Consider the following 27242-nt stretch of genomic DNA (forward strand, 5'->3'; position numbering starts at 1 on the left):
GCCATCGTCTCCACCGAAGATTTTGTTACCATTCTTGATGTAAACGTGATAATATTTCTTGTAATGAGTCAAGCTGGATTGTGGATACTGGTGCCGCATCTCATGTGACATCAAGAAATAATTTTTTCTCATCCTATACTCCTGATGACTTTGGAACCTTGAGTATAGGTAATGAGACTGTATCTAGAGTGGTTGGTGTTGGTACAGTTTGTTTGGAAATTAGTGTTGGAACTAAAGTAATTTTGAACAATGTAAAACATGCACCTGATGTTTGTCTGCACCTAATTTTTGTTGGTGTTCTAGATAATGAAGGATATGTTAGTACCAATGGCGGTGGAAAATAGAACCTTATTAAGGGTTCCTTGGTTATGGCTCGTGGTAACAAACATCATGGTCTATACTGGACTACGACTTCTACTTGTGCCAATATGGTGAATGCAGTTGAAAGCGATAACTCTTCAACATTATGGCACAAGAGGCTTAGCCACATCAGTGAGAAAGGACTTAATGTTTTGGCCAAGAAGAAATTGTTGTTAGATTTCCAAAGTGCAAAAATTAGAAAAGTGCGAGCACTACTTGGCTAGAAAACAAAATATAATTTCTTTTAAGTCTAGCCCTCCTTCAAGAAAGACAGAGTTGCTTGAGTTCGTGCACTCTGATATGTGCGGTCCAATGAAGATAAGGACTCTAGGTGGTGCACTCTACTTTGTTACTTTCATTGATGACTTATCAAGGAAGCTTTGTATCTATGTCTTGAAGACTAAAGACAAGTGTTGGGTGTCTTTAAGCAATTTCAGGCTACAGTTGAAAGAGAAACTACAAAGAAACTAAAATGTATTCGTACAGATAATGGTGGTGAATATTGTGGATCATTTGACGAATACTGCATGCATCAAGGTATTAGACACCAGGAGACTCCTCCTACGACTCCTCATCTTAATAGGTTGGCTGAGAGGATGAACAGAACCTTGATGGAAAAAGTTAGATGTTTGCTTTCTGAAGCAAAGTTGCCGAACTCCTTTTGGGGTGAAGCCTTATTGGCTGATGCACATGTTATTAACTTATCTCTTGCTGTTGTTTGCAATGTGATGTTCCAAATAGAGTTTGGTATGACAAAGATGTTTTTTATGACCATTTGAGAGTATTTGGTTGCAAAACTTTTGTACATGTGCCGAAAGATGAGATGTTAAAGTTAGATGCCAAGACAAGACAATGCATCTTTGTTGGATATGACCTTGATGAATTTTGTTATAGGCTATATGATCCAATTGAGAAGAAGCTTGTGAGAAGCCGCGGTATCGTCTTTATGGAAAATCAAACCATTAAAGATATTGACAAAGCGGAAAAGCTAAAATCTTCAAGTTCTGATGGCGTAGTCCATTTTGATCAAGTTCCTCATACAATGTGCATGATGTTGATGGGTATGATGATCATAGTAATGCCTAGAATCATGTCCTAGATCAACATGTTGATATTGATAATAACAATGATGTTGTTATTCATGATGCTCCTGCTCATGAAGTTGTGGAAGAAGCAAATAATCCTCTTAGGAGGTCCACAAGACAACACATTCCTTCATCCAACTATTCACCTAATGAGTATGTGCTACTCGCTGACGAGTTGAACCAGAGTGTTATGAGGAAACCATGGAAGATGAGCATAAAGATCAATAGATTGAAGCCATGCAAGATGAGATGAAATCTTTGCATGAGAACCAAACTTATGAGTTGGTGAAATAGCCTAAGGGAATGAGAGATTTGAAGAACAAGTGGGTATTCAAAGTTAAAGTTGAAGAACACAGCTTGAAGCCCAGGTACAAAGCTAGATTGGTTGATAAATGATTTTGTCAAAGGAAGCTCCGATTGGACGCCCTTCCTGATGGTTCATTACTAACAACTACACAATTTCAAAACGGATTTGATCACTTACCCAAGGCTAGGGTGTGTCTTGAGTTTTAGCTATGTAGAACTTATTTTTCTTGTGATTTTTGTGAACTAAAAAGTTATGAGAGACTTATAAATGTCCCTTAGTCTTAAATAAACCGACCTTTTTAGAGGAGCTTCCAAAAATATATAATATACAAGTGATATTATCACTAGAGTTGCTGGAAAAAAAAGTTGTTGTCCAAAAAGTCAATAATAGCTGTCCATGTTCTAAAATATCATACCTTGATTCTATTATTATAAGGATATGCATATGTCATGATAATTTACTAAACTACCCCAGTAGAATTCTTTATAATACCGTAAGGATTTAAGAAAATCGAGTTCTCCCACGTCACAAAGTTAGAGTTAAGGAGTTGTAAAGTAGAAGTAGATCATATCGTCAAGAAATAACCTCTTGAAGTGCGAATATTAGCTTAAGTAATTAGGGGCATTACATGATCCCCTTGTCTTACCTCTCTTTTTGCTTTAAATGGTGTTGTACTATGTCATCTTTCAAACTCTCTTAGTTTGCTATTTAGAGTCCGTTTGGATTAGTTTATAAGATGCTTTCAGCTTTTTCGAGTGTTTGGCTGGCCAACTTAAAGTCATTTTTGACTTAACTTATCTAAAACAGCTTATAAGCTGAAAAAATAAGTTGAGTTACCCCAATTTTTTTTTAGCTTAAAATAAGTAATTTTCAGCTTATAAACAACTTAAAAATGCTTATCCAAACATGCTGTTAGTATCCTCCCTTTTTTATGTGGGGGAAGGGAGGAAGGTGAAGCTTTCACAAGACATTAATGTCACCAAGATCTCAATATTATAATATTTGCAGGCTTATCATTTACTGATCTATTCTTTCTATATACTTTGGCGATTTGTCAGGAGATGTAATTTTGGATACAGATGCACAAAAAGGACTAGAGGAATTCTAGAAGTAAAGAACTGAATAACAATTGCTAAAAACACAATTTTTTTTGAATGCACACTGCACAATGGATGAGAAACGCAAACAATGTTAATACAAATGCACTGTTTTAATGGTGATGCTTTTCATATATTATTTCTATAATACCTCTTTTGTATTGAATAATGAGATGAGTTTCTGTTAAACTTGTAATGTACACAAATGTGTACATCATCTGACTACTACCTTTTTCTCTTACCTAGTTTTCAGTTTTCATGACTTTTCCATCTCCATTTATCAGTCCTTTCTTCCATGTTTCTCTTTTCCATACCTTCGGCTTTTCCATCATTCTTACATTTCAAATCATCACTAGCTGTACAAAGCTTAATAATGTTTTTTTTTTGTTTCTTTTGAGTTCCTTGTCTCCATTACTTCTTTCCTAACTTTTTTATAAGTACCATTGTCCTCTTTTATGTTTAGTGTGTTTTACTAAACTATTCTGAAGTTTCCTTGCTTACTGCTAGTTTATAGCTTGCTAAGCTGTAATAAGTATTAACCTTAAAAATGGAGAACGTGATGCTTACTTGGACTTCTTGTATTAATCCGGATAATTCTTCCTACTTTACAAGATCATAGCCTTCAATGAAAGGTTCTCATCACAATATGAACACATCGCAAACAGTGGAACCTAATCAATTACTGCAATCTTAAACTAAACCAGCTTAGCAGAAAATTAAAAGGACAGGGATGAATAAATGTGCTTATGTGATCGCGTTTTTGAAAGAGAAAACGACAGATGGGTGTGTTCTAGAAGGAGGAGTGGTATCTATGAAGAATTGGAGATGGAATTTCGTGGGAAAGTGACGAAGTTGCTTGGACTAGCCTGTCTTTTGGAGCTAATTGGATGAATAAGACTGGACCAGTGGAGTGAAACAAACAGTTAGTTGTAATTTGGTAATAGTGACTTAAATAAGAAAGCTTTGAACTAAAAGATGTGCCATATAAGCTGCTAAAATGTCAGAAGGATAATAGGTATGAGGTGCCTAGTACTTATAAAAATTGAGGTGCTAATTTAATAAGAATCAATGGATATTTTTGATAAACAATAAGAATCAATGGATATATGATGCTCATAACAACAAATGAAAGAGAAATTGCAACCTAGTCGTGACAATTGTGTCTTTAGTATCAAGAGACGGACCAAAACATAAGAAGATTTATCTGCACTCAAGGAAGTGGGTGCAAACCTTGAAAATCAGAGTTTAAGCTTCCACAGAGCAAAAACAATAGTGTTTTCATTTAAAATCTGCCCAAGCCTTTGTCGGTAGAGTTACTCGATACTTGTGTTGGTGGGGTAGTAGGTACCCAGGGGAAGAGTCGAGGTGTACTCCAAGCTGGCCTCGAGACCTCCACTATAAAAAATATTAGAAGATTATGTACTCTTGTTAATTAAAAAATTTATCATATCTTTCTCTAGCTCGAAGCAATTTGAATCATATTGTCTCGTCAAACTCTTTCTGATGCTTTTGACATGAATTCAGCTCTATGGAACTACAAAGTGTTCAATGCTATTAGCTGTGCTCCCTGCTCAAAAAAGTCATGATTCGTGTAGACTAAATTAAAAACGATTTATCGAACAATTCCCAGAGTATTATGAACAAATGAAACATTTTACCATAGAATCTTCGATAATAGCTGAGCTCCCTGTCCAAAATTGCATGGTTCCTCCTGACAAAGTTAAAAATGATTTTATGTTTCTTTATTGTTAGTAGTGCAGGCATTCAGTTTGGATATGGTATGAATGTTGGCTTCACAATGTATGAGCGTCTGTTAGATAGCTCTTATTCATGCGAATCAGCCCCTTGTTATTTCTTGACAAAAGAACGTAGATGTCCAATCTCTTATGTGGTTGCTGCTTCGGTATTCAATTTGTTAATTGTAATGTTACTTCCACAGTTCCAACGTTGTTTTTTGGCACTTTGGTGCTTGAATCCCTTATTTCTTTAGTAGTGTAGTTTCTCTTTTTTACTATCTTAATAAATTCAGCCACTTAATTAGATTTATTTCTTGGTGCTAGAGAAATTGTATAAAGCTCGATGGGGACCAGAGGATGTTGTTGGATGCATCATAATGTCTCCCACAAGGGAGTTAGCGGGTCAACTTTTCGAAGTACTTAAATCTGTTGGGAAGCATCATGGCTTTAGTGCTGGCCTTCTGATTGGTGGCCGCAAAGATGTTGACGCTGAAAAAGAGCATGTTAATGTACTTAACATCCTGGTCTGTACTCCTGGCCGACCTCTTCAGCATATGGATGAGACACCAAATTTTGATTGTTCACAACTTCAGGTCCAGTTTACAGCTCTTTCCCCCTCCTCTCCTAAGGCTCTTTTACCATGTCTCGTCCTTGATAAGAGGCTGGGAGTATATACTCTGCATCATCAGGAATTGTTTTTGAGCTCCTACTTTATTAATGTTAGTGTAGACTACCTTGCACGGAAAATAATGCTGTAATTTGCTCATCACAGCATTCTAATTGTGATTATATAGCATCTAGGGACAGTTTGAATCCCTCATTTTTACCTTGGTGGGGTTTGGAACCTCCTTCATTGTCCTTTTCTCTGCTTTTTTCTTGGAAACATAGCTATTGAACAGTGGTCTGTTGAAGCTACTGCATTTTTTGAAATTATTGTCTTTTATTTATTATTTATTCTATTTCAATTGTTTCTTCAAAGAAACATCCTTTCTTTTGTGAAAACACTTGTCTACCTGTCTTCATCCTATGCATTAGAATCATGGATGTTTGTTTAGTTGTTGACTTGGGTGCATTTTTCCTTGCCAGAGAACAGGTTTTAGTTCTGGAGGAATCAGATCGTATTCTTGATGTGGGGTTTAAGAGGGAATTAAATGCAATCATTTCACAATTGCCTAAACATAGGCAGACCTTGTTGTTTTCAGCAACCCAGACGAAGTCTGTTCAAGATCTGGCAAGGCTCAGTCTGAAAGACCCTGAATATTTGGGTGTACATGAGGAGTCTGATACTGCGACTCCCAACCGCTTGCAACAAACAGCAATGCTTGTTCCTCTTGATAAGAAATTTGACATGTTGTGGAGTTTTATAAAGGCACATCTTAATTCAAGGATATTGGTTTTCCTATCAAGCTGCAAGCAGGTATGTGAACTACTTCTTGGTGTTCCGTAAAATTGAGAATTTACACTTCACAGTGAACATTTTATCGTGAGATGACGTGAATATTGCACTTAATCCTAGAGTGCTGGAAAATGAGTTTAGTACCTAATGTCATAAAGCACTAATGACCTTCGGTATATCACCTGTTTTTGAAAAACAGAAAATTTTCTATCTGCTATACTGAATCGGGTTTCAGAGTATACAACAGCTCAAACTTTTGCTCTTATTTTTCTGGTGATTTAATTCCTTCTTTCATTTCTTACTGTTCCCAATTCAACAGGTAAAATTTGTTTTTGAAACTTTCAAAAAACTCCGTCCTGGGATTCCCCTCAAGTGTCTTCATGGAAGGATGAAGCAAGATAAAAGGATGGGAATTTATTCCCAATTTTGTGAACAACGTTCTGTTCTGTTCTCCACTGATGTTGCTTCGAGGGGACTTGATTTTAATAAGGCAGTTGATTGGGTTGTCCAGGTTAGTTCTTGATGTTTTTTTAGAGTCGAAAGCCTGAAATGAAACTAATGATTTTTCATCCGTTAAAGAATGTCAATGCTATTGTAAAGAAGTTAGAATGTTTGACATGTATATGATGCAAACTCACCTTTCAGGTGGACTGTCCTGAAGATTGTGCTGCTTACATACACAGAGTTGGCCGCACTGCTCGTTACTTTTCAGGCGAAAGATCTGTTTTATTTGTGATGCCATCTGAAGTGAAGATGCTTGAAAAGTTGGAAGAGAAAAAGATTCCCCTTCGAGTTATCAAGGTAGGATTTCATCCACTTTTGTTTAACAACTGAAGTTGAGGACATAAAATTATAATTTATCTCTTTCGCAAAGCATCTTGTTGTTTTGTTGTCTGATTATCAGTGTGAAACAGGCAAATGAAAAGAGGATACAGTCTGTCTCGGATCTTCTTGCTTCTTTATTGGTCAAGTACCCTGATCTACAGCATCTGTCTCAAAGGGCTTTCGTGACATATTTGAAGTCCATACACAAACAGAGAGATAAAGAGACACTTGATGTTACAAAACTTCCTATTGATGAATTCTCTGCTTCATTGGGTCTTCCTATGACCCCCAAAATCCGATTTCTGAAACAGAAACTCAAAGGGAAGACAGAGTCTGAAGCATTATCTCTCATACGGGAGAACACAATTAATGATAATTTGTTGGAATTTCCAATTAAGGAGCCAGAATTTCCAAATAAGGATCCAGATACAGGTAAATCAGATGTAGAGGAAGTGGATGAAGACATCCTTCTAGCTAAGGAGACGCAAGGAGTTGGAGAAAATATTAACAGCAAAGAGGATGACATGTATGCCAATCACTTTTCTGATTTGTCTATTAGATGTGTAGAACTTTTTCTTTTAAGCAAGTAGGAATTAGCTTACCAGAATGGATTTGTTGGTAATCTTACTTGCATTGCATGGTGGAAATGCAATTTTTGAAAATCTCTCATTAAGCAATGGACTGCTAACCTTAAATATATCCGATGTTTCATCTCCATAATACTCGTACTGCAATTCACCTTATATTTCTCTTAGCTGCTTCTCATTTTAATGTTTATGATCTTCATTGTGATTGATTTTGCTTCCTGTTATTTGAATTGTTTTGTAGGCTGGCCACTAGAGTTACGAATAAAAAGAAACTAAAGATCAATGTCCATAGACCAGTAGGGACAAGGGTTGTGTTTGATGAGGAAGGGAACACCTTACCTCCTCTTGCAAGATTAGCAGCCTCAAGCAGTGGTGCAGACGCTGTTCAGCTCAACAAAGAAAAAGGTGCTATTGATATACCCAAGAGTCTCAAAAGCTTTGATTTCAATATCTTGTACTATTTGAAATTTTCCTTTTTGATTATATCCGAGTTATATCTGGGAAACTATAGAACTTTTGCTGCTCTTTTTAGTTCAACTCTTGGAACTTGCATTCTGAGTCTGTCTAGCTGTTCCCTGCATATTTTGCATACTGTGTGCAGCAAAATTTGGTTATTCGGCCCTAGTCCTGTTACTTTCTTACACTTTGTTCTATTATTGTCGACGATGCAGTAAATCAGAGATATGCTGAGTTAAGAAAGAACTTGAAGGTGGCCGACAAGGAAGACAAGGATTTGGACGAAAAACGAATCAAGGAGAAGATGAAGAACAAGAGAGGGAGAGAGGAGGATGAAGATGAAGAACTCTCTGGGTCAGACATGGAAATCCCCAGAGGTAGAGTCGACAAGAAAACAAAGGTTTATTTTGACAGTGACAACGAGGATGGCGAGAGGACAGGGCACATGTCTAAAAAGGAGGGTATTGCTGCTGATGCTATATCTTTGGCAGAACAAGAAGAACTGGCTCTGAAGTTGCTAAATTCCATGCACTCATAATGGAACAACATTTTGGTAGCTGTAGTTTATGTTATTCTCAGAAGCAATGCTGTTATAATAGTACCTTGAATAGGTAGAAATCATTGGGTCACTTACGAGGCAAACATGAAGATGATTAGCTTATATGCAGTTGCTTTCATGCACAGTTTAAGGAAAAATATAATAGAATATTTATCATTCTATTACATTGGTGCTAATAATAAATATTAATTAGTCGAACAAATTTTGATGAATGTGTATATTTATGTTGAAGGTTGTGTTGAATTATTTATCGGAATTAAAGGTACGAATCACGGGAATAGTTTGCGATATAACATTTTGTGACCAACAAAGGTACATATGGCAGCGGAAGGCCGGCGTCAAGCAAAAAACCTTATATTGAAAATATTGGGCTTCACTCCAAGATCAAGCCCAATACAAATTCTCCACTAACAAGGTCCGAAAGGAGGAAGACCAATTAATTCTCAATCTTGTTGAATTACAATTTAATGTTATTTTTTAGAATTGATATTTGATAATTGACTTAGCTACGTAATAGATATTTGATAATATAAAAACATGTTTTTTTTAAAAAAAATTATTTCGAAAATATCTAATAGAAATATTTTTACAAATTTAATTACCAGACTGCTCAACCGTCAACACCAAACGTAGGGATAGTTTTGTAAAAATAACATACTAACATCTATTGTAACCTCCGGCGTTGCTCCCTGTTTCTCACCCATCTATTCAAAACTTCGCCGCCACCGACTTCCCTCTGGTTTACTTCTCCTCTTTGTCTTCAAGGCCCACGTACGCACCCACCACGCCGACCCCGAGAACCTTATCTCTCGTCACCGTTCCATTTTTTCCTTCTCTTTCATACCCCTAGGGTTTCATCTCCGCCGACTTAGCAACAACAACAGCAAAGGAAGCACAACAACCGCAATTTCAACCTCAGGCTCGTCACCGTTCCATTTTTCCAGATCTGCTATTGAGTTTTCAAAATAACTCCATTTTTCTTCGATCTAGGGTTTGTTGGGTTTGCTGACTTTTTTGGTGAAATTAGGGTTAGGGTTTTTAGGTGAAATTAGGCTTTTCTTTGATACAGACGTTTATATGGCTGCTGGAAGACATGGTGGTTACAGGGATAATGAATTTAGGGGGCGTGAGGCTGAATTTGAGGTTTCACGGAGGGAGCTTGATTACTCCAAGGGGGATTACGAACGAATTAGGTCTGAGGATTGGGATTTTGATAGGGATCGAGTTCATGACAGGAGTGGTCGAGATAGGGGTAGGTTGAGACAGAAGGATATAAAAGAAAGGGATATGATAAATGGAAATTATAGGTCCATGTCAAGCAGGAGTGATTCTGGTAGCAGTGATTGTGATGGTGGTGGAGCAAGGAGAAGTGGGCTTAGTGTCAGAGCTGTTGACCGAGAGCCTATAAAAGAAAGGGATATGATAAATGGAAATTACAGGTCCATGTCAAGCAGGAGTGATTCTGGTAGCAGTGATTGTGATGGTGGTGGAGCAAGGAGAAGTGGGCTTAGTGTCAGAGCTGTTGACCGAGAGCCTATAAAAGAAAGGGATATGATAAATGGCAGTTATAGGTCCATGTCAAGCAAGAGTGATTCTGGTAGTAGTGATGGTGATGCTGGTGGAGCGAGGAGAAGTGGCTTTAGTGTCAGGGCTGTTGACCGAGAGCCTGGGGAATTGTCTAGTGAGAGTGGGTCTGATGGGGCTACTGAGTCGGACCAGAAGACCAAGAATGCCGACAATGGTAACCACCAGTCTCCTGTACAGAGCAAGAAACGAAAGTTCTCTCCAATTATATGGGATAGGGAAGATAAGGAAGTAAATCGAATGTCAAATAGTAGAAATTCACCAGCGTCTACTAAGCTACCTCCTCCCCCTCCATTGCCAAAGTCATCTGGCCAGTTGGCTAATCTTCTCCCTGAAAGGGTTGATCAGATCTCTCAGTTGAATAGTAATGCGGCTCACAGTATGGAGCCATCCCCAAGTAATCCAAATACAGCACTTGGTTCACATGTGGATGCATCTGATGAATCCCCAGTTGACATATGCTCTCCACCTCCTGATGAGGAGCAATTGCCCAATCAGGAAGCCAGGAAAGTAGAAGATGAGGAATATGTGCCCGTGCCGACTATAAGATCATCTCGATGGGCAACTGATGCCGACTCTCTAGCTGATGAAGGTGAGATTTCAGGTCGTGATATGCCCCTATTGAAGAAGCGACGAGCAGTTTCCCAGTCAGCTGAAATGGGTGGACGCAGGAAATCACTAACTCCAGAATTTGGGGAGCTCAAGAGAGAAAGCTCTGGAGGAAATAGAGCAAGGTCTTCAGACTCTGATGAGCATATTAGGTCTTGCAGCAGAGATAGCTACCAGGACAATGAATTAGATAAGAATGACTCAATGGGTGTGGATAAGGACCGTAATTATGATGGGACTAGTGTTAGCCAGTCAGATACAGAATCTGAAGATGCACATGATTCTCGTGGTTCACCAGAGCCTGCACTTCCACCACAAAGGAGCGTAAACATGCTGCTGGGGTGTAGAAGTGTCGATGAATTCGAGCGGCTTAACAGGATAGATGAAGGAACTTACGGGGTTGTTTACAGAGCTAAAGATAAGAAGACAGGAGAAATTGTTGCACTAAAGAAGGTTAAGATGGAGAAGGAACGAGAAGGATTTCCCTTGACGTCTCTAAGGGAGATTAACATTCTTATTTCTCTTCATCACCCCTCAATTGTAGATGTCAAAGAAGTAGTTGTAGGAAGCAGTCTTGACAGTATTTTTATGGTGATGGAGTACATGGAACATGATCTGAAGGCATTAATGGAGACGATGAAACAACCATTTACCCAAAGTGAAGTCAAATGTCTTATGCTCCAGCTTTTGCATGGTGTCAAGTATCTTCATGATAATTGGGTCCTACACCGAGATTTGAAGACTTCAAATTTGCTTCTAAACAACCGAGGTGAGTTGAAGATTTGTGACTTTGGTTTAGCTCGTCAATATGGGAGCCCCTTGAAACCGTACACTCATTTGGTGGTTACTTTGTGGTACAGGTGAGCTTCAATTTTTATTCTTCATTAATCTGAAAAGATTTAAGTAGATACTCATACTTCTATTGCCCCGTGTGTATATGTAGATGAAGGTTTCTATTGAGTTCTCGCCTAGCTGGCTTCTATTCAGCTAGTGATTGATTAGTTTTTATGCATACAGGGCGCCAGAACTTCTGTTGGGAGCCAAGCAATATTCTACTGCAATTGACATGTGGTCACTGGGTTGTATCATGGCTGAGATGCTATCCAAAGAACCGCTCTTCAATGGGAAAACAGAAGTTGATCAAATTGACAAGGTATCTTTCTAGCTGCTGATGGAGAATTTTTACTTGATTTTGTATGTCATTTACCATGAGTTTCAAGTCTTAATGTACTTTGGTTTTTCTTACCAGATATTCAGAATTCTTGGCACCCCAAATGAGACGATTTGGCCAGGGTTTTCCAAGCTTCCTGGGGTGAAGGTCAACTTTGTAAAGCATCAGTAAGTATTATCTTCTTCTATATTCTATTGCTGCTCTTGTTGGCCAGAGATTCATGTTTTTATTTTTGCCGCTGTTTTCCCAGGCTTCCAGCTTTGGGTGATTCTGGTTTGGCTTTCTGGCCTCCTTTGATGACAATCTATGGTGGAGAAATATTTTCATGTTTTGACTAACCATTTGATTTGTTTGGATTAGGTTTAATAATTTAAGAAAGAGATTTCAAAAGTCTACAGCCTTCATGGGGTTACCAGTCCTATCAGAGGCTGGCCTTGACCTGTTGAATAAGTTTCTAACTTATGATCCGGAGAAGGTGATGGCCATTACATTTGGGAACTTCTAAATTCTGTACTATTTTGTTTTTACTTCTTTTGATATTGTTGTTTATATGACATATTGCAGAGAATAACTGCCGATGCTGCTTTGAACCATGAGTGGTTTCGTGAAGTTCCTCTCCCCAAGTCTAAAGAATTCATGCCTACTTTCCCTGCACAGCATGCGCAAGATAGGTAAAACTTCTTTTAGTGCTAATTTTCCGATGGGAGTTTGTTTAGCTCCTTGGACTGTTAATTGATGTTCTGTGTTGTTTTTAGGCGTGTGCGAAGAGTAATGAAGAGTCCAGATCCTCTTGAGGAGCAGCGAAGAAAGGAACTGAAGCAAGGGATGTTAGGAACTGGTGGATTGTTTGGCTAAGATAAGTGAATAGTGCTCAGTAACTGTTTGAGTTTTGCTTTCTCTAATACTCATGGGTTGACGTGGTTGAGGTTAGAGCCATGCACTTAAGGAAGTTGCAAAAATTGTTTGCTAGACGATCAGTTCAGCTGTTTTTTAGCAGGCTTATCTGACAATTAGATCGAGAAACAATTCTTTTGGCTGTGCGTTATCAGATCTGTTGCAGGTTGACCTACTAAGCTCCTGGTGCCTTATCAAAATCTTTGAGACTGCTTGCATAGAAGGGGTGGCATAGTGAGCTTACCTGTTAAGGAAGAGCTTCAATTGAAACTCGTGTATGTAACATATTACCCATTGGCAGTGTAAACAATGCTCTTGAAATTGATTTTGTTAAACATATGGATTGGTTTTGTACTTCTAGTATGTCGATTTTAATTTTCATATTCTGTTTGCAAGAGATGGTGGTGTAAAGCAGATGGGGAATTCTTAGGTTTTTCATTGACGAAGAATTTCAATGAAACTATTGCACATATGAAGGTAATTATTGGATCTGAATACATGGATAGTAATCAAGGATGACAATTATGCTTTCCCATCAACATTAATGTTTTATTGCCCCCCATGTTTGCAGCTTTGACGCTTCATTATTGTTTACTTAACATGCTTTTCTTCTGGCCCTTTCCATCTACATGGGTAGGTTGCACATCAGTGTCTGTACCACAAGGGATTAGGACACATAACTCTCACCTGTTCCATTGTTGTTTTGGGACAAACATTAATATTGAATACTACATGTTTCTGTGCGTGTCTAGTGATGTCATTCAAATGCGATGGAAGTCGTGATGAACTTTTCAAAATCATTTAAAGGAAGTTGCGGACTTTTATGGTGATATTATGAACAAGCTGCGGGATTGTGTACTTTTGTAGGATTTGCTTCATAATCATTCCATGTTTTAGGGACCGATTACAGTTACCTGTCTTATCTACATGGGGTTCTGAAGTTACTGACAGCTAGATTAATGCTGATAATGGAAGTTATCTATTAGTAAGTAGACATGACTGAATGCCACTGAAACGTAAGGCTAACCGAAGCATTTCTGAATAGGACTTTTGACCAAATTTATAATATTTATTAGTATAGTGCTTATTTGTTCACTAACATGGAGTTTCACACACATGATGTTAATGGTCGGCCCCATGGATGACATTGTTATCTTAAAATTTTGGTTTCATTCTTTCGAAATTTATTTCAAAATGCTAGTCTTAGGTTGAAAGACCACCATTTTTCTTTGGATGAAAGCATTATCCGGTTTCTATTTAACAAAGTTTTGCTAAGCGAGATGAAGCAAGAACTGATCTTGCTATTGATTAGTTATTTTCTTTTTGTTCGGAAGAAAATGTTGATTCGTTTTTCTTGCTGACACTATCTAAATTGTTAGCGCGTTCCTTGATGCATTTGGCTACTCTTTGTTTTTCCTTCAGCCTGATTCCCTATGTAGGTAGTGCCTTGGTGGTTGCTTCCATTTTTTTTTTGATTTACGTATTACGTTCTATTCTCTCTCATTTTTTGAGAACATGGATACCCATATTCCTTTCGGCTTGCATGCCAAACAACGGATCTACATTTTTTTGGTTTCTTTTTGTATTTTATGTTGGAAAATTTTCAATTTTTAATGTAGAATTGAAATCTACAAATGTCACTGCAGTATCAAGGAAAGCAGGTTGAGGAGCTTATCTACAACCTGGCATACATAGAATTTCAAATTTATTTTCCGTACTTCAGATACTCGTATTCTCTGCCCAAGCCAGTAAAGGTACTTTACTGCCTCATCTGCTAGAGATGTACAAATGTTAAGTTTGATATCTTGTGCATTCTTTTTTAGATGGGGATTCTTATTTGAGCCTATAATGGGTCTGGCTGCATTGATTTTTGGTTCTTTCTTTCAAGTCTTTCGTATTGTGGAAAGATGACAAACGGTTTTGCTGTTACCATCCATTTTTATACCTTCTTTTGGAGGCAAAGTGGGTATTTCTTGGCTTTGTTGCAAGTGAGGTTTTTGTAAGTTGATCAATGGAAGGAGCTAGTGTTATATCTCCAGCCCTGTTATTGATTAGTTTTTATTTTGACAGAAAGCAGGGACTGTAATAACCCTACTGGTTTGTTATTCAAACTGCTAAGCTTTCATTCTTTGAATTGCCACTCTGCAAAAGATATGTATAAACTCATTTGGCCTTGAATCCTTGCAACTGGGAGAAGTCTTGACATCCATATTTCATTTGTTCAATTTTAATAGTCGCATCGAGTTTTGAAATTTCACTTTGTCGATTCTTTTCTTTGTAATGATATTTATTTTGGATGGGAGGGGGTTAGTGGTGAAGACTCTGGTTGTGCTTCTAAACTTACTTGTGTTTTTTTACCAATAGCCCCACCCTCTCCCTCAATTTGTTTCAGACTAGAAAGAGCAGGAGAGCCTGGTTGCAAATGCCTGACAGAAGGGGCTGGAAATAGAAGAGTAAAGGCTTGTAACCACGCATGTTCATAATTTTCCTAAGAATTGTCTCGTAGGGTTTGAGGCAGGAACATTAGATTCACAAGCTGAAAGCTCATCTACTAGCAGGGAAGTGTGTAGAAGGACATGTTTCAAGATAATACTAGAGAATATGTTTCTTTGTTTTTGTACTCATTAGGAAACTATCCTTCATTTGCTCATGTATTACTCAACTTATATATAAAATATTGACAATTTTTTAAATTCATCAGTAAAATTTATTTAGACATTTGAACTACTACTAACTTATTTCAGTTGAGCACAAAAACAAATGGTGAGGTATTTCTATTAAACAGTTTTCTGTTCAAATTTTGGAAAATCTTTGTGTGTGTTCTTAAGCGTATATAACATATTTAAGTTAATTACATAAATTATATCTCATCCTTTAATTATACACATTAACCTCGATTGAAATATGCATACGGTTTTACAATTGAAATATGCATATGCTTTTACGATTATAGTTGTTAATATGTATAATTGAATACAGCCACATACAAATATATTTGGAATTTGAACTAAAAATGTCTAACAAGAACACTTTATCATGTGTTCAAATACTCAACTTAAACAAGTTGACAATGTGTTTTTCATTATTCCTTAATTTGAACCAAAAGTATCTAACAAGAATATTTTATCATGTGTTCATGTACTCAACTGAAATAAGTCGCAGTTCAAGTATCTGAATGAAATTTGCTAATAAATTTAACGGATAATTAATGTATCATCTTAAATAACATAGTCCATATGGGTTGGGCTAACTAAGGCCCAAACATCCATCCCTGCTAACTAGTTCTTACAAAGGCCCACGTACGCGCGCACCACGCCGACCCCGAGAACCTTATCTCTGGTCACCGTTCCATTTTTTCCTTCTCTTTCATACCCCTAGGGTTTCATCTTAGCTCGTTCCATTTCGCCTGAAAAAATGATGCCACAAACTGGAGTTGCTCAGCCACCAATGGCACCTATGTCAATGGATCAGTATCAGCAGCAAGCTCCGCCGACTCAGCAACAACAACAGCAAAGGAAGCACAACAACCGCAATTTCAACCTCAGGCTCAACCTTCTTTGGGTCAACAGCCATCGCAACCTATGTCTCAACAGTACGGTGCGACTAATCCTAGCCCTAGCTCGAACGTTAATCCAAATGAGGTTCGGTCTCTTTGGACTGGGGAGTTGCAGTATTGGATGGATGAGAATTATCTTTCCACTTGTTTTTATCATACCGGCAAGGTAATTTTCAAATATTGTTCTGTGAATCCTCTGCATTTGTACGATTGTTTGATTAAAGAAGAAATTATTATTAGGAAGTTCGGTTTTTAGGTGGTTATAGAGCTGGTTAGGAACATCGCTTCTTTCTGATATAGTTTGGTGATGTAGTTATTACAAAACGATTTCTTATTTGTGATAAGAGTCTGCGTAATTCATAATGATCTGAAATGTTGTTTTTTGGTATATTGTAGTTAAAAGTTCTTTCATTTTCATGTCGAACCTGCTGATTATGTGTTTGCATTTGTATGTGGAGTCGATTGAATTTGAATAGATTGCCTTTATCTTTTTAAATTTCCCAATGCATTTGGTTGCAAATTTTCAAGTGGCTTAGGTGATTGGTAGAAGAGGATGGGGTTGGAAGTTAATGTCAAATATTTGGAAAAAACGAAAACTTGGAGGTGAATTTAGAAGATGTGTTACAGGGTTTGAAAGGTTCCTAGAGATAAGGGTGGAAATCAACGGGAAAGATCAATAGTTGCCTTAATGATATTGGCTTCTATTTTTTAATTTGGACTATGATGATGGCTTCATTGTTCTTTCTGCAGCTTGTTTCTGCTAAGGTCATCAGGAATAAGCAATGTGGCCAGTCTGAAGGTTATGGATTCCTCGAGTTCAGGAGTCATGCAGCTGCAGAAACTGTTTTACAGACATATAAAGGCACCTTGATGCCAAATGTGGAACAGAACTTCCGTATGAACTGCGCATCTCTTGGTGCCGGTGAGAGGTGAGATGATTCACCTGAGTATACAATATTTGTTGGTGATTCGGCTGCTGATGCGACAGATTATGTGCTACAAAAGACATTCAAACCCGTGTATTCATCAGTAAAAGGTGCAAAAGTTGTAACAGATAGAATTATTGGACGTACCAAGGGATATAGATTTGTCAAGTTCGCTGATGAGAGTAAACAATTGCGTGCTATGACCGAAATGAATGGTGTACTTTGTTCATCTAGGCCCATGAGGATTGGCCCGACTGCAAACAAGAAACCAATCGGTACCCCCCAGAGAGGTATGGCCATGTCACCCTTTAATCTGCTATGCTGAAGGCGGACCTTTTCTATTCTTTTTCTGTTTGAACTTTCACATTTTTTTTTCCAAAAAATATGGAGTGAATTAAAGTGTGACCTGTTTAATAAATTAACCAGTTTGACTAACACGTCAAGTGGCCCAAATCCGAAACCTTAAATCTTGCCAAAACCCTCCTCGCCGCCGTCATCACCGGTTCTTCCTTAAATTCTCGCCGCCCGTTAACCTTTTCCTCACCGGCGATACACTTCCATATGTAAAATCTTATCCATTTTGCAGAATCAATAGACGTAGAAAGCAATTACAAAGGCAGGAGAAAGCACGCGCCTAAATCACGGAAAGTTAAATTACAGAATCGATTATCAGAGGTTCATGAAATTGAGCTTCTAGAGGAATGGTTAGAATCAGGTAAACCGGAATACGGTTCAAATCTGTTGTCGCTCGAGCCATTACCACACACAGCTCCGGTTGGACGCCTTCCTGATGGTTCATTCTCTAGGTTTGCTGGTTGTGATAGGTTCAGTCAATTGCCGGTTTCTAAGAAAACTAAAGATAGGTTAACTCAGTGTAAATTCAAAACTATGACCGATATTCAAAGGGCTTCTCTGCCACACTCTCTTTGCGGGCGTTATATTCTTGGTGCGGCGAAAACTGGTTCAGGAAAGACATTGGCTTTCGTTATTCCAGTATGTTTGCAAAGTGATATGGATATGTAGTTTATTTTTCTTGAGTTACTGTTCAAAAACATGTCTAAAGTATTCATTTTTTCGAGTTTCATACCTGAACTATGAAGTTTCCTAGCTGAACTATAATCAACTGGTTATCAAAACACATCTCTAACTATCAGTTGTTCCCTTCTCTCAAATGAAATATCATCATCCCACCATAGTTTAGGTAGGAAAGGGTACAATTGATAGTAGGCCTGATATGATAAATAGCTGGTGATATTTCATGTAGCAAACTCGCATATGAAACTCGAAAAATCGGGATATTTAAATGTGTATTTGACCCTTCACCCTTTTTTTTAATACTTTAGTCTTTTAGTCAACATTTGGATTTATTCTTATCACATAAATGCATAGCTAACTAGCTATGCTGGTTATTGAATTGTATCCACGCGAGATATGCAAACAAGGGTGGTGGTAGGCTAAGTAGGTGTTTCTTTGTTTCTCATTGTTCTTTGAGAGGAATAGTTGAAAATTAAGGGTCAATATCTTCTGGTTGGTTGTATTGTCAATGGGCAGTAGCTTTTGTTCTCTTGCATAATTCCCCTAGAAAAGGGCTATGGCAATTGACAGCTTGCACAATCCTCTGGCTTTTTTCCCCGCAATCCTCCTTGTACTCTGACAGCATCAGAATTCAGTTTCTAGCTTCTTCTTTCTCATGGTGACAACTTTCTTCTTTGTTAGAAATTGAACAAGAATGTAATAGACAATGACTCAAAAAATTATATTGCTTTATATCTTTAGGTAAGTGACAGCATATGATGAAAATCTGATTGAGATGCTGTCATGGACAACTGTAATTCCCAAAATTGCTTTATGATCCTAGCTTTACTTTTACTTTTTTTTTTTTTTTGATTATTATGATCCTAGTTTTACTTCAAACAATTCTATCTAATGAATGTCTCATTCAATTGGAATGAGAAGTGAAGCTGATTCATCATTCATCCTCTCTTAGTTTGCTATTTAGAGTCCGTTTGGATTAGTTTATAAGTTGCTTTCAGCTTTTTTGAGTATTTGGCTGGCCAACTTAAAGTTATTTTTGACTTAGCTTATCTAAAACAGCTTATAAGCTGTGTTTTCAGCTTATAAGCCAAAAAAATAAGTTGAGTTACCCCAGCTTTTTTTTTTAGCTTAAAATAAGTAGTTTTCAGCTTATAAACAGCTTAAAAAAAGCTTATCCAAACATGCTGTTAGTATCCTCCCTTTTTTATGTGGGGGAAGGGAGGAAGGTGAAGCTTTCACAAGACATTAATGTCACCAAGATCTCAATATTATAATATTTGCAGGCTTATCATTTACTGATCTATTCTTTCTATATACTTTGGCGATTTGTCAGGAGATGTAATTTTGGATACAGATGCACAAAAAGGACTAGAGGAATTCTAGAAGTAAAGAACTGAATAACAATTGCTAAAAACACAATTTTTTTTGAATGCACACTGCACAATGGATGAGAAACGCAAACAATGTTAATACAAATGCACTGTTTTAATGGTGATGCATCTCATATATTATTTCTATAATACCTCTTTTGTATTGAATAATGAGATGAGTTTCTGTTAAACTTGTAATGTACACAAATGTGTACATCATCTGACTACTACCTTTTTCTCTTACCTAGTTTTCAGTTTTCATGACTTTTCCATCTCCATTTATCAGTCCCTTCTTCCATGTTTCTCTTTTCCATACCTTCGGCTTTTCCATCATTCTTACATTTCAAATCATCACTAGCTGTACAAAGCTGAATAATGTTTTTTTTTGTTTCTTTTGTGTTCCTCGTCTCCATTACTTCTTTCCTATCTTTTTTATAAGTACCATTGTCCTCTTTTATGTTTAGTGTGTTTTACTAAACTATTCTGAAGTTTCCTTGCTTACTGCTAGTTTATAGCTTGCTAAGCTGTAATAAGTATTAACCTTAAAAATGGAGAACGTGATGCTTACTTGGACTTCTTGTATTAATCCGGATAACTCTTCCTACTTTACAAGATCATAGCCTTCAATCAATGGGTAAGCTCCCAAACAAGAAAGGTTCTCATCACAATATGAACACATCGCAACCAGTGGAACCTAATCAATTACTGCAATCTTAAACTAAACCAGCTTAGCAGAAAATTAAAAGGACAGGGATGAATAAATGTGCTTATGTGATCGCATTTTTGAAAGAGAAAACGACAGATGGGTGTGTTCTAGGAGGAGTGGTATCTATGAAGAATTGGAGATGGAATTTCGTGGGAAAGTGACGAAGTTGCTTGGGCTAGCCTGTCTTTTGGAGCTAATTGGATGAATAAGACTGGACCAGTGGAGTGAAACAAACAGTTAGTTGTAATTTGGTAATAGTGACTTAAATAAGAAAGCTTCGAACTAAAAGATGTGCCATATAAGCTGCTAAAATGTCAGAAGGATAATAGGTATGAGGTGCCTAGTACTTATAAAAATTGAGGTGCTAATTTAATAAGAATCAATGGATATTTTTGATAACCAATAAGAATCAATGGATATATGATGCTCATAACAACAAATGAAAGAGAAATTGCAACCTAGTCGTGACAATTGCGTCTTTAGTATCAAGAGACTGACCAAAACATAAGAAGATTTATCTGCACTCAAGGAAGTGGGTGCAAACCTTGAAAATCAGAGTTTAAGCTTCCACAGAGCAAAAACAATAGTGTTTTCATTTAAAATCTGCCCAAGCCTTTGTCGGTAGAGTTACTCGATACTTGTGTTGGTGGGGTAGTAGGTACCCAGGGGAAGAGTTGAGGTGCACTCCAAGCTGGCCTTGAGACCTCCACTATAAAAAATATTAGAAGATTATGTACTCTTGTTAATTAAAAAATTTATCATATCTTTCTCTAGCTCGAAGCAATTTGAATGATATTGTCTCGCCAAACTCTTTCTGATGCTTTTGACATGAATTCAGCTCTATGGAACTACAAAGTGTTCAATGCTATTATCTGTGCTCCCTGCTCAAAAAAGTCATGATTCGTGTAGACTAAATTAAAAACAATTTATCGAACAATTCCCAGAGTATTGTGAACAAATGAAACATTTTACCATAGAATCTTCGATAATAGCTGAGCTCCCTGTCCAAAATTGCATGGTTCCTCCTGACAAAGTTAAAAATGATTTTATGTTTCTTTATTGTTAGTAGTGCAGGCATTCAGTTTGGATATGGTATGAATGTTGGCTTCACAATGTATGAGCGTCTGTTAGATAGCTCTTATTCATGCGAATCAGCCGCTTGTTATTTCTTGACAAAAGAACGTAGATGTCCAATCTCTTATGTGGTTGCTGCTTCGGTATTCAATTTGTTAATTGTAATGTTACTTCCACAGTTCCAACGTTGTTTTTTTGGCACTTTGGTGCTTGAATCCCTTATTTCTTTAGTAGTGTAGTTTCTCTTTTTTACTATCTTAATAAATTCAGCCACTTAATTAGATTTATTTCTTGGTGCTAGAGAAATTGTATAAAGCTCGATGGGGACCAGAGGATGGTGTTGGATGCATCATAATGTCTCCCACAAGGGAGTTAGCGGGTCAAATTTTCGAAGTACTTAAATCTGTTGGGAAGCATCATGGATTTAGTGCTGGCCTTCTGATTGGTGGCTGCAAAGATGTTGATGCTGAAAAAGAGCATGTTAATGTACTTAACATCCTGGTCTGTACTCCTGGCCGACCTCTTCAGCATATGGATGAGACACCAAATTTTGATTGTTCACAACTTCAGGTCCAGTTAACAGCTCTTTCCCCCTCCTCTCCTAAGGCTCTTTTACCATGTCTCGTCCTTGATAAGAGGCTGGGAGTATATACTCTGCATCATCAGGAATTTGTTTTTGAGTTCCTACTTTATTAATGTTAGTGTAGACTACCTTGCACGGAAAATAATGCTGTAATTTGCTCATCACAGCATTCTAATTGTGATTATATAGCATCTAGGGACAGTTTGAATCCCTCATTTTTACCTTGGTGGGGTTTGGAACCTCCTTCATTGTCCTTTTCTCTGCTTTTTTCTTGGAAACATAGCTATTGAACAGTGGTCTGTTGAAGCTACTACATTTTTTGAAATTATTGTCTTTTATTTATTATTTATTCTATTTCATTTGTTTCTTCAAAGAAACATCCTTTCTTTTGTGAAAACACTTGTCTACCTGTCTTCATCCTATGCATTAGAATCATGGATGTTTGTTTAGTTGTTGACTTGGGTGCATTTTTCCTTGCCAGAGAACAGGTTTTAGTTCTGGAGGAATCAGATCGTATTCTTGATGTGGGGTTTAAGAGGGAATTAAATGCAATCATTTCACAATTGCCTAAACATAGGCAGACCTTGTTGTTTTCAGCAACCCAGACGAAGTCTGTTCAAGATCTGGCAAGGCTCAGTCTGAAAGATCCTGAATATTTGGGTGTACATGAGGAGTCTGATACTGCGACTCCCAACCGCTTGCTACAAACAGCAATGCTTGTTCCTCTTGATAAGAAATTTGACATGTTGTGGAGTTTTATAAAGGCACATCTTAACTCAAGGATATTGGTTTTCCTATCAAGCTGCAAGCAGGTATGTGAACTACTTCTTGGGGTTCCGTAAAATTGAGAATTTACACTTCACAGTGAACATTTTATCGTGAGATGACGTGAATATTGCACTTAATCCTAGAGTGCTGGAAAATGAGTTTAGTACCTAATGTCAAAAAGCACTAATGACCTTCGGTATATCACCTGTTTTTGAAAAACAGAAAATTTTCTATCTGCTATACTGAATCGGGTTTCAGAGTATACAACAGCTCAAACTTTTGCTCTTATTTTTCTGGTGATTTTATTCCTTCTTTCATTTCTTACTGTTCCCAATTCAACAGGTAAAATTTGTTTTTGAAACTTTCAAAAAACTCCGTCCTGGGATTCCCCTCAAGTGTCTTCATGGAAGGATGAAGCAAGATAAAAGGATGGGAATTTATTCCCAATTTTGTGAACAACGTTCTGTTCTGTTCTCCACTGATGTTGCTTCGAGGGGACTTGATTTTAATAAGGCAGTTGATTGGGTTGTCCAGGTTAGTTCTTGATTTTTTTAGAGTCGAAAGCCTGAAATGAAACTAGTGATTTTTCATCCGTTAAAGGATGTCGATGCTATTGTAAAGAAGGTAGAAAGTTTGACATGTATATGATGCAAACTCACCTTTCAGGTGGACTGTCCTGAAGATTGTGCTGCTTACATACACAGAGTTGGCCGCACTGCTCGTTACTTTTCAGGCGGAAGATCTGTTTTATTTGTGATGCCATCTGAAGTGAAGATGCTTGAAAAGTTGGAAGAGAAAAAGATTCCCCTTCGAGTTATCAAGGTAGGATTTCATGCACTTTTGTTTAACAACTGAAGTTGAGGACATAAAATTATAATTTATCTCTTTCGCAAAGCATCTTGTTGTTTTGTTGTCTGATTATCAGTGTGAAACAGGCAAATGAAAAGAGGATACAGTCTGTCAAGAAGAAACACAAAAGTAAAATTAAAGGTTATTTATGTGACGGATTGCTCGGGTGCTAAGCATTCAACACCTCAATTTACCAAAATAGGAAAAAGGCGAGAGCTTCGAGGGGTAGGAAAAAAAGAAGTTGCTCCTATCTCCACTCGTTACTGGCGGAGTTGAGTTCGAGAGGGTGGATTCATCTGAATCTTCTTCAGACAAAAAATTATACCATATAAAAAATCATAATTATTTGTGCATGTTTTTTTTATCCCTTTGATCTTTTTGTGTGTATTTATTTTTATTTTTAAAATTTAGTAGTGAAAATCCGAAAGGTGTCTGTAAGAGGAAAAATGTAAGGAAAAAAATTGACACAAGAACTACAAAAGTAATTACAGGGTTATTTATGTTGAACTAGTTAGTACTTATCAAGTGTAATTTAGACAAATAACATTTTCATACGTCAAAATTTATGAAGATATATATTTACACGTCTTTTAAAAATATCTCAACATCATGCCATATGACACGGGGCAGAAAGTAGATCCTCGTTAAGAACGTAGAAAGAGGAGACTCAAATAGATCGAGGTAAAAATTAAATATGTCTAGTCTGGTTGTAACACATAAATGCAATTGCATACTGAAATAAAAAGAAAAAAATCTAACCTAGTAGTAAAAGATCAAAATTCTTGAACTAGTTAATACGTATAAAGTGCAACTTAATCAAATCACACAATGCATCGAAACTTAACCACTTATATATTGACACGTCCTTTAAAAATATCTCGACATGATGCTATATGACATGTGGCAGAAAGTAGGTACTCAATGAGAACAACAAAGAGGAGACTCGTGAAGATCAAGGTGAAAATTGCTCGAATGATAAGCACCTGTCACCTTCAACCCTAAGGTTGTCGGTTCGAGTCGCCATAGGAGCAAAAAAGGGTGGGAGCTACTAAAGAGGAGTAAGAAATAAAAGATTATTTTTTGCTATGATAGAAGTATGGAGGAGCCTATGAAAGTGATCACCAGTCTGACGTTTGATAAGCAAGACCATCATATAAGCATGAGAATTAGTCTAGGAAAACAAATGTTTTGATTCCTTAGGAAATAGTTTTGGACGATCTTACATAAGCTATAATAATGTTTAGATCCATAGAAAGAGTTGCAATTTTGGAACTACATTACAATGAAACATTTAGTTGTTCATCTCATGCTAAATGAGCTATACATCCTGCTCTTCTTCTTCTCCCAGTCAGTCACCTTTAGTAGCAAGTTGATGTGGTCATCATTCTTTCTTTGTACTCCTTCAATTCCTTCTGGTACCTTTCCTTGTCCTTCACCCCATTGTTTTGATAAACCTGTATGTATACACTAACAATCAGTATCGAACTCTCTCAAGGTGTGTTCTATACAAAGGAAAAGTTTTTCAAATCTTTTCGATTGTTCTCTGGTTACGCTAGATTTTGATAAAAGAAAGGGGGCCCAGCGATACAAGAGCATTTTCCAAGCATAAAATCACGAAGCCGGCCCAAAAAGGGGGTGAAAAAATAAGTGAGTTTCTATCCTTTTTTATGTTCGATATGTAAACAATAAATATTATTTTAAAAGTATTTGTATATAATGTAGAGAAATACTATGGGATGTGGCGTAGTGGGGATGGGGGGCATGGAATGGGGGTGAAGATGTGGTGTGTTGGGGGTGAGTAGAATATAATCAATGTGGAAGGCCCCTCGTAGAAATTGTTTTCCCTACTTCCACTAAAAATGTCATTTAAATCATTTTTAAGAAACTTGTTTTTCGAAAGAAAATGTTTTCCATAAATTATTACCAACCGAACATGAAAAAATTAGAAAATATTTTCTCTATACCGAATGCACCCTCAATGTCCCTATCTGAATATATTGCAAGTACGCTACAATCACAAGTATGGGCCGACTATATGAATATGTATCATCCATGTCACTCATTTAAAGCCCACGTTTTCAATTTATGATGAATCTTCATAATACAGAATAGCACTAAATGATCAAGTATGAGCATGCTTACCATTTTTTCTTCAGGAGATAGATTGTTCCAAGATTCTCCAATCATCTTTGTGAATTCCCTCTCTCTATGTGGATGAAGAGATTTGAGCATGGAATGTTTTTCAGCAAAGAAGAAGTTGTATCCACTCCTATTAGGTTTTGGGCGATTAGGATCTCCGTTCCTCCTCCTCCTGCTCCTCCGTCCTGAGTGGGGATGAGGTGGTGGATTGTAAGGCACAATCGCTTTGCAACTTTGTGCAACTAACTTGGAAGAAGATGATTGAGCTTGTTGGTGTGGATAGTAAAGTACTCCATTGAGAACTTCAAATCCCATTTTGATGGACACAAAGTAACCATAGTCAAACTTGGCATCAATTGTCCCTTCTGCTTGAAAACATGATCCTAAATACACAAGAGAATTCAGAACAGACTATGTGAGCAACAAAAAAAAATAACAGTCAAGTGCACGAAGCATTTTACATTCACGCACGCAAGTTTAGATGGTAAAATTGGTAACTATAATTTACTATCGCAAGTAAAAATTCACTAATACTATAAAAGAAAATTACATTATCAATGTGTATAACTTAAATTCTTTAAGGAAGTACTAGACCATTTTCAGCACTATTTCAATACCATTTTAGACCATTTTCAGCACAATTTCAACACCCTTTCAGCACATTTGAATTTTTGCTAACCATAAAGAAGTAATGTAATATTTTGATAAATCTATTAAAAATTTCTGAACTGATGACAAATGACGGGTGACAACAAATAGCTTCTCTAGCTAATCCTTGATAAGAAGGGAGAAAGAGGAGACGTGGGAAGATTGAGGTGAAAATTGAATATTTCTAGCCTTATAATAAAACACAAATGATACCACATTTTGAAATAATTAGAAAACAAATAATTCTACCCTATTAGTAAATAATCAAAATCCTTGAACTAGTTAGTAATTATAAAGTGTAATTTAGTCAAATAACACTTTTGTGCGTCAAAACTTAAGCAGTTATATATTGACACATCTTTTAAAAATATTTTGACACCATTCCATATAACACGTGACAGAAAGTAACTCCTCAATGAGAACGAAGAAAGAGCAGACTCCGGAAAATTAAGGTAAAAATTGAATATGTCTAGCCTACTAACAACACACAAATATTAATTGAAATAAATAGAAAGAAGATTTTACCTAGTAGTAAAAATCAAAATTCTTGAACTAGTTAGTACTTCTAAAGAGTAATTTAGTCAAATAACACTTTCATACGTCAAAATTTAAGAAATTATATATTGACACGTCTTTTAAAAATATCTCGATATCATGTCATATGACACATGGTAGAAAGTAGCTACTCAGTGAGAACAAAGAAAGAGGAGACTCGAGAAGATTGAGGTGGAAATTGAATATGTCTAGCCTAGTAATACATGTAAGGTGTCTATAAGAGTTAGTACTTAAAAATTGTGATTTAATCAAATAACACTTCCGTGCATAAAAACTTAAGCAGTTATATAATGACACATCTTTTAAAACTATCTCGACATCATGCCATATGACACATGGCATAAAGTAGCTACTTGATGAGAACAAA

At 36.9% G+C, this 27242-nt stretch overlaps 3 protein-coding genes and 1 pseudogene across 4 annotated transcripts; 3 read left to right on the forward strand and 1 right to left on the reverse strand.

Moving 5' to 3' along the window:
- The first annotated feature begins 368 nt into the window (after positions 1–368).
- LOC129884404 (DEAD-box ATP-dependent RNA helicase 32-like) lies at positions 369–8538 on the forward strand. Its single transcript, XM_055958708.1, has 13 exons — positions 369–563; positions 798–1120; positions 1255–1421; positions 1523–1632; positions 1740–1813; positions 4602–4752; positions 4891–5178; positions 5679–6002; positions 6301–6492; positions 6627–6782; positions 6896–7332; positions 7635–7798; positions 8065–8538. Exons 1-13 carry the CDS (start codon positions 369–371, stop codon positions 8385–8387), a joined length of 2904 nt encoding a protein of 967 aa, XP_055814683.1. The 3' UTR covers positions 8388–8538.
- A 487-nt stretch (positions 8539–9025) lies between these two features.
- LOC129887823 (cyclin-dependent kinase G-2-like) lies at positions 9026–13020 on the forward strand. Of its 2 annotated transcripts, none has more exons than XR_008766500.1 (6): positions 9026–11461; positions 11619–11754; positions 11851–11939; positions 12023–12045; positions 12133–12247; positions 12337–12443. XR_008766500.1 is itself a non-coding variant. In XM_055963054.1 (6 exons), the coding sequence occupies exons 1-6, from the start codon at positions 9486–9488 to the stop codon at positions 12625–12627; spliced, it is 2523 nt and encodes an 840-aa protein (XP_055819029.1). In that variant the 5' UTR covers positions 9028–9485; the 3' UTR covers positions 12628–13020. The 2 variants fall into 2 exon arrangements, 1 of the variants encoding a protein (XP_055819029.1); XM_055963054.1 differs by lacking the exon at positions 12023–12045 and adding an exon at positions 12528–13020 and having other exon boundaries at positions 9028–11461.
- Positions 13021–14313: 1293 nt separating this feature from the next.
- On the forward strand, positions 14314–24040 carry LOC129887824 (DEAD-box ATP-dependent RNA helicase 32-like; annotated as a pseudogene).
- A 665-nt stretch (positions 24041–24705) lies between these two features.
- Positions 24706–26048, reverse strand: LOC129887825 (high mobility group B protein 9-like). Its single transcript, XM_055963055.1, has 2 exons — positions 25676–26048; positions 24706–24987 (listed from the first exon to the last, which is right to left on the reverse strand). The coding sequence occupies exons 1-2, from the start codon at positions 25985–25987 to the stop codon at positions 24892–24894; spliced, it is 408 nt and encodes a 135-aa protein (XP_055819030.1). The 5' UTR covers positions 25988–26048; the 3' UTR covers positions 24706–24891.
- Between the last annotated feature and the right edge of the window lie 1194 nt (positions 26049–27242).

The sequence above is a fragment of the Solanum dulcamara genome, chromosome 4, assembly GCF_947179165.1.
Source record: "Solanum dulcamara chromosome 4, daSolDulc1.2, whole genome shotgun sequence".
In the NCBI taxonomy this organism is placed as follows: Eukaryota; Viridiplantae; Streptophyta; class Magnoliopsida; order Solanales; family Solanaceae; genus Solanum; species Solanum dulcamara.